Source organism: Ochotona princeps, chromosome 11, assembly GCF_030435755.1.
Source record: "Ochotona princeps isolate mOchPri1 chromosome 11, mOchPri1.hap1, whole genome shotgun sequence".
Taxonomy (NCBI): Eukaryota; Metazoa; Chordata; class Mammalia; order Lagomorpha; family Ochotonidae; genus Ochotona; species Ochotona princeps.
This window is the reverse complement of record NC_080842.1, coordinates 51,814,316-51,828,277: the sequence shown is the minus strand read 5'-3', so window position 1 is coordinate 51,828,277 and position 13,962 is coordinate 51,814,316. Positions and strand designations below refer to the sequence as shown.

At 36.9% G+C, this 13,962-nt stretch overlaps 1 protein-coding gene across 3 annotated transcripts in view; it reads right to left on the bottom strand.

Moving 5' to 3' along the window:
* ARAP2 (ArfGAP with RhoGAP domain, ankyrin repeat and PH domain 2) overlaps positions 1-13,962 on the bottom strand; it is a 150,900-nt gene that overhangs the window by 128,029 nt on the left and 8,909 nt on the right. For 2 of the 3 annotated variants that reach the window (XM_004579161.4, XM_058670225.1), the window contains exons 2-5: positions 8,961-9,019; positions 7,547-7,626; positions 6,717-6,808; positions 4,605-4,958 (exon numbers count right to left, since the gene is read on the bottom strand). In XM_004579161.4, the coding sequence (XP_004579218.2) occupies positions 4,605-4,958; positions 6,717-6,808; positions 7,547-7,626; positions 8,961-9,019 (585 nt within the window). The remainder of the gene's footprint in view (positions 1-4,604; positions 4,959-6,716; positions 6,809-7,546; positions 7,627-8,960; positions 9,020-13,962) is intronic. The other variant, XM_058670224.1, reaches the window with a different exon arrangement.

Below are 13,962 nucleotides of genomic sequence, written 5' to 3'. Positions count from 1 at the left end.
AGGAGTTACCTAATATGTTGGTATAAAAAGATATACTTGATCAGGCATTTAAGATTCAATTCAAGCCTCCGTGTGCACGTTACACCTTGAACAGACAGAGATGTGTTGCCTTCCCATAACATTTGTCTTTCAGTGAAAAGTGAGCTTGGAATGGCAATTAACAGGAAACTTGAGACACTCAAAGGGCTGAGTCGCAGCAGCTTAGCTTAGAAACCCTGGAATATGACTGTACAGTCAGTCACTGAGGAAGGTAAAAGCAGTATTAAGCTACAAGTCATGGGCCGCGGGCTTCTGGATAGCCCACAAGCCTTCACCTGGCATCCAATCTTTTCTTGGTATTTGACCTCTGGCTTTTTCATTTTCCCTAGTCCTCTGTTCAACCTGCGCATTAATCTCACTGGCACTTTCTCTCCCACCTGGTTTTAGAGCCCAACCTTTCATCTTCAGTAAAATAACCCTAACCTCTGCTTTGCTCTTGACCCCTGTGCGCTGCTTTATGTTTCAGAACACGCAGGTGTCACCCACCTCAATAGCTTTCATTCCCTCAAGCCAGAACAGTATTACAGCTAAAAGCGGTACTTCCATATTCCAGTGAAAAATGGCACTTAAAATGATTTCCATTTTTGTCAAATCAACTGCCACCTGTGAGTTAGATGATTTTTCAAGGAAAAAAACTCTCTCAACCTTAAATTCAAGTCTCTGTAGATTTTTCTGAATAAATTACTTTATCCTGGTCTTTGAGTTTTATTGCTTTTGCATATATTTCTCGCCTTCCTAAAAAATAGGCAAAGAACACATCTTGTTCCACTTGCATCCCCCATCCATTCTTTAAAAACAGTATATATCCTGGAAAGATGTGCATATTTCATATATATATATGTGTGTACATATATACATATATGTATGCACACATACACACACACATATGCTTATTATATGAAAATTGCTGAGTTAACCTCATGTGTTCAGTGTTGGCTGCCCCAGTCTTGTAATATCACATCAGTTTTCCTCATAGTAAAAAAAAAAAATACTAGAGAAAGACAGAAATCTGCATTTAGCTGAAGAAATAAAACTGAAACATCTTGTCAAAACAAAATACAAAATGTTTAATATTTGTATGTGTGTGCAAATATGTGTGTGTGTTTTACAATTTCTATAAATATGCTCAGTATGTTGTGCTTGGCACACAGCCATCTTTTGAAAACAGTTATCTTAAAATCATGTAAAGGATTTCCTTGTCTCAAAAACTCTAGATTTCAACTTATGCACCTGTAGAACAGCACACTCAACCACAATTTTGCTTTACAGAAACTCACAGGGCACTTCCTCTGAGTTACTTACTTGGGAAATGCTATTATAAATTACATCTAGTTTTTCATATTTACATCTACACAGATCTGAAAAGCTTGAGCTTATTAATTTCAGATGAGAAAGGGTAGAGGAGGGAAATTCTTCTCAGTATCTTAAATTCAGCAAAAATTTAATTTCCTAGCTTTATTTGACTACAACTTCACTAAATTTTAATATTTATTCACTGAAGCTATTAAATTTGTTTTATTAATTTTATCTATTCTATTAGATTTTTACTAGTTCTTTTTACTGCATTTAAAAGGCAGAGCAATAGACGTCAATCTCCCACCCACTGGTTCATTGCTTTACAGGCACCACAGGCTGGAACTGAGCCAGGTGCAAACCTGTGGGTGGCAGCAACTCAATCAATTGCTCTACCTGCTGCTCCCCAGGGTACACATTAGCAGGAAGCCGGAACTGGGTGTGCAGTCAGGCTTCAAACAGGCACTCGCACACAGGACATGGGCAACTCAGAGTCAACCAGTTTGCCAAATGCCTGTCCTCTGTGAAACATTTTTAAAACAAATATTGTTGATTAAGCTATTCATCTGCTTTCATCTGTTTGCGATACTGACAACAGACTCAATTTCAACACATTATCAAATTTCAGGCAGCTCTTTTTAAAGATTTTACTTCAATTATTTGAAAGGCAGTGTTACAAGAAAAGAGGAAAAGACAGAGGCAGGATCTTATATCCACTGGTTCACTCCCCAAACGGCCGAGATTGAGCCTGGCCACAGCCAGAAGTCCAGAGCTCCATCCAGGTCTCCTACACAGAGGCAGAAGCCCAAACACTGGGGCCATCCTCCATTGATTTCCCAGGTACTGTAGCAGCACGACGGATCAGAAGTGGAGCAGCTGGGTCTTAAATTGGCACTGATACGGGATGCCAGCATTGCAGGTGGTGGCTTTTACCTACTATATCACAACATGGGTGCCTCTTGCAATATTTAAGCCAATGTTAAGGTTCTCACCAATTCACTGGACCACAATTGTCCTATGCTAAGTGCTCTACTACAGATACCACAGTAGATAAAGCAACCACTGGAGCGTATAGGACACAAGCCAACCTTCTGGCATTGAACCCTGCTGAAGAACATTAAGGAAGTGACAGGTGACACAGGAGAGGGACACCTGCGACATTAAATCTAGTGCCAGGATCAATGGAAAATAGATTAGAGCAGAACTGGAGAGAGGCGGGATCCAAATCACCCTGCTCTCTGGAGGAAGAGTATTTCCAGCAGAAGGAACAAGCACGGGGGACCCCACAGAACACTCCTGGTTTTTATTACTCCACATTTAACAGAATAACAGAAAGTGGCTGCTTTGTGATCTATCGAGTTATCATTTCCTGGAGCCCAGGAGAGATTGAAAATAAAGGCTATAACAGGAAATTTTAGTCAACTAACCTGGTCAATGCCTTTATGGCCTCTTACCATAAAGGTTTACTGGAACACGGCGGCATTCATTGGTTTATAAATTATCGATATCTGCTTTTTATACCACGACTGCTCAGCTTAACAGCTTCAACAGAGGCCATTTGGCCCTAAAGCTTACACTATTTACTATTTGACCGCCTGCAAACATATGCTCTGTGGAATTCAGAATGCTGCCTCAATCAGTGCTATCAGCACCAAAGATGCAGCCTTGAGTTAAGCAAAATTCAGCAGTTTCTTCACAATTAAAGAGTGGTATTGCTTGATATAACTAATGAGCATGTCCAACACCTCCAACAGAATACAGAATCCAACTAGGAAAAGGAAAGTTTTAGATTTCACTTCTGCACTAAGCGAAGTAGTTTCTTTCAACTAAAAGTAACGTAATAAAGCAATGTAATAAATTTCTTGGTGCTGTAACAAGCTCATTTGTTTAAAATCCTATTTCCATCCAGCGTGATATCCAACAGAAAACCTCTAAGCCAGAAACTAAATCATTTCTCCTATCATGACAAAACACAAATCTAGAAAACTAACAGCATCTAACTGGAAACCATAATGCTAAGGGAAATGAGCCAATCCCAAAAGGTTAAATACCACATGTTTGCCTTAATTTAAGATGACACGATGTTATGTATAACATGTTATGTTAGGTACGTTATATGTTGTGTATAAACTAAAATTGAAATGCCAGTGAGGTGGTCACAGAAGGTGGTTAAGAACTCGCATTTACTTTTAACATATTGGTTACTCATTACTATGTCAATTAATTCCATAATGATGTAAATTTTTGCTGATGGTATGTTGGAGCTTTTAATTGATCGGGATGATACTCTGCTGGCTCTGTCTTCAGACCAGAGAGGGTATACCTAAGAAGCCGTTGAACTTGACTGGACAATAAGATGCTGGACTATATGTTTGGTATATGCTTGCAATGGGGGAATCTCAACTGAACTTGAACTGTGGTTATGCAACAAGGTGGAGGAATCCACCATGGTGGGAGGGTTTGGGGAGGGGTGGGGAGAATCCAAGTACCTATGAAACTGTGTCACATGATACAATGTAATTAATGAATTAAAAATAATAAATAAAAAAAATTAAAAAAAAAAAAAAAAAAGAAAGGCTTGAGATTCAAAGTTAACTCTTCTGAATGTCCCAAGGGTGGCCACCGAGGGTGAGGCTTTCTCAGCGTGCCTGGAACTCCAGCACACTATCCCTACAGATAGAAATACTACCACAAACCATCAGAGACACTGCTCGGCAGGTCTGTGGATGGATTTTTTTGATGACAAAGAGAGAACAACACTTGACGTTTTACAAAAAGAAAAAGTTCTGAGAACACTCTAACTCACCGTGTCATTCCAGCAGTGTGTGTGCGGCTGAGGGCTCATGCTTTGGGGAGGACTGATTAAAACAACAGACCATTTTTCATCCCAATGTCAATAGAAAGGAGTGATGAGAAAGACTTGATGCTAAGTACCCCACTTCAGTTTATCTAATATGCAAATGTCTAAAAGAATGAAGTCATTTTAACCATTAACCACATAAGTACTAACCATAAAAAAAGTGGGGGTTTTTTCCATTTGCCTAAGAAATTCCACCAGTGACTTGATGATATGGTATTTTTTTGTTAGTAAAGTTATTTTGGAGCAAATTAAGGTGGTGAGCTAGGAGTTGTGGCTGTGGAGACCACGGTGGAAATCTCCTCCTCTCTATATATCTGACTTTCCAATAAAAAAAAAATCTTTAAAAAATTAGTGAATTTGAGTATTTTTGAAATACGCAATGTATTAAGTGAAATCAATGAGTAATACATACCCTTGCGGGGAGAGCTTATCCAGCCACCCGGATTTCACCTTCCTGGCAGATGTACCATAAAAGCAAGCATAGGGAGATATGGCGTTGGAGGAAATGGCTGATGAATCCGTATTTCCACTTGTTGAGCTTAATGGGTAACTGTGCCTATTAACTGGGTCCACATTCAGTGATTTTTGCGTCCTCAGTTTTGATGCCTTTGAATTTTTTCTTCTTAAACTCTGAAAACATTCTTCCACTGTTGAGTATTCTGATTCGGAAGCAGGCTCTGCCGAAGGCTTGCTTTTGTCCTCTCGAGGTATCCAAATGTCTTCCACTTTAACTTCATTTGTATTCTCCTTCCTGTTATCATATATGCTAAATGAAAGGGAATGGAGTTAACATTTTAAAGTGCCATGTGTGATTTAAAGCATCTATTAGCTTTTCATGAAAAAAAAAAAAAAAGAAGAATCAGACATTTAAAGCCAGGACAGTCTTAGAGGTCAAACAACCCTTTTGATTAATTCTAAACTCTTCAAGGAAAATTAAATATAGACCTTTTATTATCCAATGACGTAACTGGATAATACTATGAGGTTTTTGTTTGTTTCTTAAATAGAATCCAACTTGTTCCTTTATGGCTTTGGGGATTGGGCACAAGTAGCAAGAGAGGAAAATGGAGAAGGACTGTATTATTAACTCCACATTTATATATCTTCAGGAGCACAATCAAGTGGGCAGAAAGTGGCAGCTTCACCTTTATTCTCTGGGTAACACTATGACGTCATCTGTTCTTACAGACCTTGTTTCCAACTTGTTGCCTATTTTCTATTTTCTGTAATTGACTCTATTAACTCCATGTTTCATCATAATGTAACAAAGTTGAGAGCATGACTGCTCAGAGTTTCAGTATTATTTTGCATTGCTAATGAAGAAAAACACTGTACCATATTGCAAGCCAGAAAACAGGCTCAGGTCAGTGCATATTCAGAATGTAAAAGCTGCATACTATACACTATTTACTGGAATACATTCACATTAGCTAAGCATATTCCTACCGATTTAAGGAATGGCATAATGGAGTTAGTCACTGATGTAAAATAAAACTAACAGATATGCCTAAAGGACAAATTATATCCTCCTGAACATAATGCTCTAAAAAACATCATTATTTCTCTTAAAAAATGTTTGAGTCTATTCCTTGCATGTTTTGCATTATCATCAATTCACATCAATATCTTACTGAAGTCATAAAATTAAGAGGTTTTCATTGTTGCTTTTTTTTTATTATTATTATTTGAAGGCAAAGAAACAGCCCTAAATTGTCACAATCATTGGATTGAGCCTGGCTAAGGCCAAAAGGCAGGAACTGAACTGAGGTCTCCCACATGAGCAGCAGGGGCCCAAGTGCTTGAGTGATCACCTGCCATGCCCCCACAGTCTGCATCAGTAGCAAGCTGGAATCAGAACTAGGACTGGAATGTGAACTGAGTTACTCTGATATAAAATGCAAGCATCTTTTGCTAAGCCAAACACCTTTCTCACGGATAAAGGAAATCTGTAACAGTATTAACAATGGAAAAGTTTTTAAATTAAAATAATTGTCAAGTAACCATCCAGTATAACAACTCCCAAAATTTTAAAGAAAAATACAATTTAAATTGGTATTCATAACTTCTGTTTTATTTCACATGACTGAAACAAGTAGAGAGCATCAAGGGTCCTATAAAATCCACACTACACTTGAAAATGTTGCAATTTCCAAACAAAAGAAAAAATAATGCAACTCCAAAGGGAAATTCTGCATGGCCCCTTTTCTCTTTATATTAACATCAGTTTTTGTCTTTAAGATGCAAACCTGGTAACCACTTATTGCCACTCTGAAGAGGTAACTGTCATTTCATTTAGGAAAAGGCAAATATAGCGTTATCATGTACATGAGGTTACCTGTTCTATCTAAAGGCTGCAATTCAGTTCTAAAAATCAATGCTGATATGGAAACACACTAGAGAGAATATCTGAACTTTACCAACGCAAATAATCCTTGTATAATACAGTTATACACAAGAAGTAAAAGTCAACTTTTTAAAACATTTTATTCTAAAAAATTAGTCACCATCAATCACAATGACATACCTTGATTTGATGCATACAGAGTTCCCCGCAGTACTTGTCTCCCCTTTGAGTGTTTCTTCATGGACCCAAAACTCATTTTTCACACATCTCTTCTATTACAAGAAAAAAAAAGTACAAAACATTTACAATTTTGCTTTTTGGTTTTGGCATTTTTTTAAGTCGGGCAACATTCTTTAGAGATCCACAAATATTTGCATTTGTTTTCTCTAAACAGTTATATAATTACCAGCTCAAATTTCAGTCTGAACAATTTAATTAGGGAGAATATTAAATAATAGCCATGTGATGCTTTTTTGTTTTATTAAAAATATTAATAGCTCATAATTTCAGCTAAGAGGAGAAAAGGATGTTAACTAGTAACAAAATTCCATGGACTTTTGCTCTCTTGCATTATTTTTGCCTGCCAATTTCTCTTTTAGCAAGACCAAAAAATAAAACAGCACAAGGGAACAAGGGCTGGAAGTGGAACTATCGAAGGATCAACTGAAATAAAACCATATTAATAACTACAAGTCTATACACACAAAGTTTACAATAAGCAAAGCAAAATATAGCTGAGGTAGATTATGTCTTAAGGATATAATGTCTTTTCTTCATTAACTTTATTTTATGACAAATTACTTAAGACCACAAACAAAAAGTGCTTTCACTATTTATATTTAAAGATATGATTGATCATCATTTTAATGAACAGAAATCCTACCAACTAGAAATATGATTATTCTATAGAATACATTCTTCAGAGAGCTCCCAGGAGAATGAAAAGGCACAGCAGGTCAGAAAGAGTACAGCACTGATCACGGTCAAAGATAAAAATACAGGGGACTAACCTTGGAATGTTCCAGTCCCTGAGAGAGAAAGGTCTCTCCATAAGGAAAGATGGAAGATGAATTCTCCTCATTTAAATTTTCTGGAAGAATGAGGATAATAAAAAGATGTTAATAATTTGGCACTAAAGTTCAAAATGTATGTGTTTATTTTATAGCAATATTGTAACCTAAGAATAATTCTATTAGAATCCAAAATTGTGCAAATTGTTAATCATACATCAATTTTTAAAGGGGTCTTCTTGATACAGTATTTACTATACATATCTCTGATTTCACAAGCATGATATACGTTGCATTGTTAAACTGTAACTGGTCACACGTGCTCTTACTAACCTTAAAGATCTACATTAACATAACCAAGCACATTGCCCCAGACAGTGGACACTGTCATACTGTCCTCTTTAAGCTAACTCCTAAATAAAAGAATATTCTAATTGTCAGAAAATTAACCTTAAATCATACATAATTTTTGATTGATTCACCAGTATGACAGCTAACCAATCATTTAAAATTCCAGAATTCACTGAAAGAAGTTCCTCTATTACCAGAGCCACCAACATATCTATAAACAATTTCAAAATAATTTTCACCCTCTCTGAATTACCCTGATTTATATGACAGTATTCTCACAACTCTGTGATTTTGTTTTATGGCTTTTCATTTAAGGGAATGTATAGTAACTGTAGAGACTATCACATACAGATGTGAAAATACAATCCAGTGCGCATCTCCACTTCCAAATCGAAGATGGACTCCTAATGGAACTGTCGCATGTTATCTTGACCTAGGATGCTGGACTTTCTGCCACTGTCCATGCCTACAATGTCAGGGTACACTTAAATAGCAGACTGAAGACTTATGACTGGTCGTTAAGGACTATCCTATTTGTAATCACACAGGGGAAATTAGTAGGGGATGGAGATTTGGGGAGGGGTGAAGGGAAATACCAAAAATTTTTAAAAATGCTTAAGGTTCAGCAGCCAAGCCTTTGCAAGCATGGATCAAGAAGCAGCTTACTGAACCCAAATCTGCAAATGAAGAATGATCCTCTGTCAAGGACCCACCTGCATAAGCAGTATCAGTCCTGGCTTGCAACCATGGCAAAACCACTTTCCATGTTTCTTTGTGCCATGGCTCAAACTATCATCAGAACCATATAATTAATACTTGTGACTGCAGCCAAGGATAAACAAAGCCACATTATCAAGTAAGCATAAGTCAGAGTGGATGTTAATGTCTTTTGATCAATCACTTTCAGAAGAGTTTGCTGAAGTACCCTGACTGCTGATACACAGTCACTCCCATTATTCCCTCTATCACACGTGTATTGTCACCTTAATTACCATTGTAACACATGGCAACCAGCAAATGAGTGCTAACTAAATTATGGAAACTTTAAGCACATAAGACTTACTCTGCTGTGTGGCAGACTTTCCAGGTGAGGTAGCAATATTTCTTCTGTCACGGAAGCAGCTTAAAACAAAGGGGAAATCAATGATGAGTTACGACCTTGACAAAGAATTTAGTACACTTTTGGGAGAGAATAAAAACAGATATGTCAAAATAAGTGTGATTTAAGATAAAGATATAATGGCCAAAGTCTACAATTGTGCTTTTCCTAAATAGATTTAAATGATGAGATTTCAATGGATTTACAGCTGTTTGCCTCTTACATGGATAATGCAGAAAAACAAATGAATCGCCAAATGCTAGTCTTCCCATAATTTCAAGACTATTAAACATTTTGTTTAATGTTTCTTGTTTTGGGGGGTTTATATCTTCATTAAGTGAGTCAAAACATGTGTCCGACTCCATAAAAACAACATAAAAATACACAGAAGACCTATCTGGTATCTCAGTGTCCTGGGCAAGAGATAGTATAGGCCACAAAGTAACAGCAATGACAAGCAGACACCATAGTAACAAAGGGCACTAAGTTCTATCATCACAGAAAATATTCCATTTTTCCTTTTGAAAATAATTTCGGGCCCGGCGGCATGGCCTAGCGGCTAAAGTCCTCGCCTTGAAAGCCCCGGGATCCCATATGGGCGCCAGTTCTAATCCCGGCAGCTCCACTTCCCATCCAGCTCCCGGCTTGTGGCCTGGGAAAGCAGTTGAGGACGGCCCAATGCATTGGGACCCTGCACCCGTGTGGGAGACCTGGAGGAGGTTCCTGGTTCCCGGCTTCGGATTGGCGCAGCACTGGCCATTGCGGCTCACTTGGGGAGTGACTCATTGGACGGAGGATCTTCCTCTCTGTCTCTCCTCCTCTGTGTATATCTGGCTGTAATAAAATGAATAAATCTTTAAAAAAAAAAAAAAGAAAAAAAATAATTTCCAAAATATACTCAGATATATAATGTGAAGCAAGACTTATATATATATATACTTCTCATACCATTCAAGTAAAGTGCAGCAAGAAAATAATAAATAAAATTCAAAAAAAAAATAGACAAATTTTCTAAATCCTTGCAACTCAAGTCACTTTTAAACCAATCAATAAGTCAATAGAACTGACAAACCTCAATGAAGGAAAACAGGAGGCAACACACAGAAATTATCAATATTACAAATGAAACCGAGGATATCATTATACATCTAAACAATATGAAAATTATAGAATATTAAGAAAAACTTCAAGTCAATAAATTTAACTTGGATAAAAAAATTCCTTCAGAGACAAATGAACAATTCTAACAATATTAAGTGGAAAATTTTAATAGTCATATGTATGTCAAACAAAATTAAATTAAATTAAAATTTAAAAGAAAACAAAAGTTTTAAATTTATTTTATTTTTTTATTATTATATTATTTGCAAAACAATGTTAAAAGGGTACATGTACTTTAATAAAGTGTTTGATAGTTGCTTACAAACATTTACCTACATTAATAGCAGTCATACTTCTAGGAATATATTCAACAGACAAGCATGCCGGTGTGTTCCAGAAATAAATATCCAAATGCATGCCCACAGGCAAACAGATACAGAAATATCATCCAATAATATAAACAACAAATTTCCATGCAGTAATACATCAGAAAGCTACGTTCAGGTGTAAGGCATTTGGCATAGCAGCTAAAACACCATTTATACACTGACATCCCGTGTGACAGTGCCATGCTCAGCAGGTCCTGCTGTACTGATGATCCCAGGATCTCACTAACACGTATCCTAGTAGGTATCAGCTAATCATCCAGACAGATCTCGTCACTCACAGTGCAACTCAGACTGAGTTCCTGGCTCTTGGTAAAGCAGTACATGAAGGATGTGTGTGTGTGAGTGAGTGTGTGTGTGTATTTTTCAAAGTTAAAGAAATTAACTTTTTTTAAATGTATTTATTCATACTTGAAGGACAGATTTTATAGAGGGTGAAGGAGAGACAGAGAGGTCTTCCTTTGGCTGGTTCACTCTCCAAATGACTTCAACAGCCAGAGCTGAGTTGAGCTGACCTGAGCTGAGCTGAAGCTGGGAGCCAGAAGTTTTCTCTGAGTCTGCCACATGGGTGCAGAATCTCAAGGACTTGTATCACGCTCTGATGCTTTACAAGCCCTTGAGCAGAGATCTGGTTAGGACATAAAGCAGCTGGGACAAGAACCAGCTGGGACAAGAAGCAGGCGCCTCTGAATAAATTATTTAAAAAAAATATACCATACAGATGCCAAGATACAAAAGACTGCCTACTCTGTTTTGATTTATATGAAATTATGCAGTAGAGAAAGCTGATTTAGAGTAACATGAATGGTTGCCAAACAAAGGAGGTAGAGAAACTTACTTCAAGTGTCACAAGATAACTTTGGTGATGGGGACAGCAACAGGGAGACTGTATGTCTTAATTGTTGATGTGATCAAATGGTAGAGCAGGTTGAATACCTTTTATCAATGACACTTGAGAGCTGAAATTTTCAGATTTCACATTTTCTTGGGTTCTAGAATATTGTAAACGCATTCCCAGGTGAGCATTCCTAAGCAGAAAATCAAACCTAAGATGCTCCCAGAGGTCGAAAGCTTTGAAGTAGCAGGTGGGAAATCAAACAAGTTTTAAATTTTGAAGCATTTCAGATTTGAAGGCTTTAAGTTAGATATGACCAGCCTATTTATGCTTGGTAAAACTCATCAGCTCGCATCCTCTAAATGATTCTATTTTGCACTATGTAAATTATATGTATTGTATATGTATTATATATTGCATATGAATATTGCATATATAGTGTATATTTCATATATCTACAAGTATGCATACATATGTGCATATATAAACACTTATAAGTAAATATTAAAATACTCAACAACGTTGAAAACATTAAACATTACCAATAGTAAAAATGAATGACAGGCTATGTTCATAAAAGAAATATAGCATAGCAATGAAAATGAATAAATCTTCAGATTCCTGACATTTAAAAGTTTTCTAATTATTTCCTTAAATTTGTATATTATTCAAACAACTACCTAATAATCACTTGAACCCTTGAGTGGAGTGTTACTCAAATTTTCTACCTTTTTTGGCAATTTAAGCTAATAATATTGCTAACTCTGACACAATCGTCAGCATTTAACATTTACATACTATACATATATACAATTACATATATATTTACACACAATCATATACAGTCACTGAAAGGAAGTAAGAGTATCTGTGTTTTTCAAAGAAAAATTACTACACAAAGCAGTTACTATCTCTTAAGTAACTAACCTGAGATTTCAACACATGTCTAGCTCTATAACACATTCTAAACCACAATGCTCAGATTTAAAAATTCTTGGCTATAAATTTATTTTTTCATCTATTTAGAAGTAAATGATCACAAACTCTCCACTATGTTCATAATAAGGGCTGAAATGCCTGCATCCCACATCAGGAGTGCCTCTGTTCTATGTCCAACTGTGGCTCTCTCTCCCCCTTGCAGACAATGTTGGCAGTGAAGGGACCTGGCATGGTGTCATAGCAAGCCAATCCTCCTCCCACGGCACTGGCATCCCATATGAGCACAGGTTCCTCTCCCAGATGCTCCACTTGCCATCTACCTCTCTGCTTAGAAGGCAGCAGAAAATGACTTAGGTCAATGCATAGGCCCCTGCACCCATGTGGATGACCTGGAAGAAACTCCTGGGTCATGGCTTTGAATGGCTCTCAGCATTGTGACCTTTTGGTTTGTGTCCTTTCTCTCTCTCTCTCTCTCTCTCTCTCTCTCTCTCTCTCTCTCTCTGTAAAAGCTTTCCAAATAAAAATAAATACATCTTTATTTTTCTTTTTTTTTACAGTAGCAGTGATGACTCAAGTATTTGTGTTCCTGTCACAAATGTGAAAGACCGGGACTGTATCCCCCCAACTCCAGCTATGGCAGATACTTGAAAGAATGAAAAGCTCACAGCATACATTCTTTCTTTCCATTTCTACCCCTAGGATAAATTAATACATTTTTTAAAATGCTGTATGTATAGTGAATATGGCATAAGATATAAGCACTGAGGGGAACAAACAAATCTCAAACACACTGAGTGAAATGCCAAGTTGAAAAAGAGTATCATTTTCACACATTAAGCACAAAAGCATGAGTAAGAAAAATACCCATTTCAGAACACTAATTACCTCTGAGAATGGAAAAACAAAGGAATGTACGCTGATTTTAATTTTCAACAAACTAATCTGAGCTCATTAGGATTTCTTTTAATGCAGGCAGTATTATGATTGTTGCTGCCGTACAGACTTTCCCCTGCAGTGAAGATTTCTCAAAGTATGGATAATTTAGTCTTAATGTTTTTGTTGTGGTTTTCAAACTATTTCCTAAAGATGACTCAATCCACAGTCACTAACAACGAAGGTACAGCCATCAGCTTATCTCCAACAACACAAGGTGCCTCCTCCTTCACATAAACTCGTGAGAGGTATGACCTCATCTTCATCTCTGGCTCACAACCCCTCCACTTCCTCTTCAGGGCTCTAGACAAGCACAAGGTTCAACAAGCTAGGACTTGTTGAAGCCATGCTCCAAACACTGTAACCTAGCAGAGAACGTGTGTTATTAAAGATAGATCCAAATACCACCTAATATGAAAATGAACTGACAAAATAAACTATGTATATATACACACACACAGTATGAGTTACAGACTTTTAAAAATTGGAAATTCAAAAATTAAACTTATTAAGCTCAAATACAAGTTTTCAAAACCCAATTAAAACAACTTTTATAAAAGTTAAGATACACTCTAACAACCTGTATCCAATGCAATAAGATAATGCGATATAATCTATAAACCAACAATTAATGTCAGAATACTTAAGATTTCCATCGAAAAACTGTAAAACCTACTATACCCTCAATATGCTATGTTAATCCGTAATGGGGAGGGAGTGCAGGGAAGTCTTTCAGTACCATAAAAAGAGTGAGGAAAAAGTACAATATAGC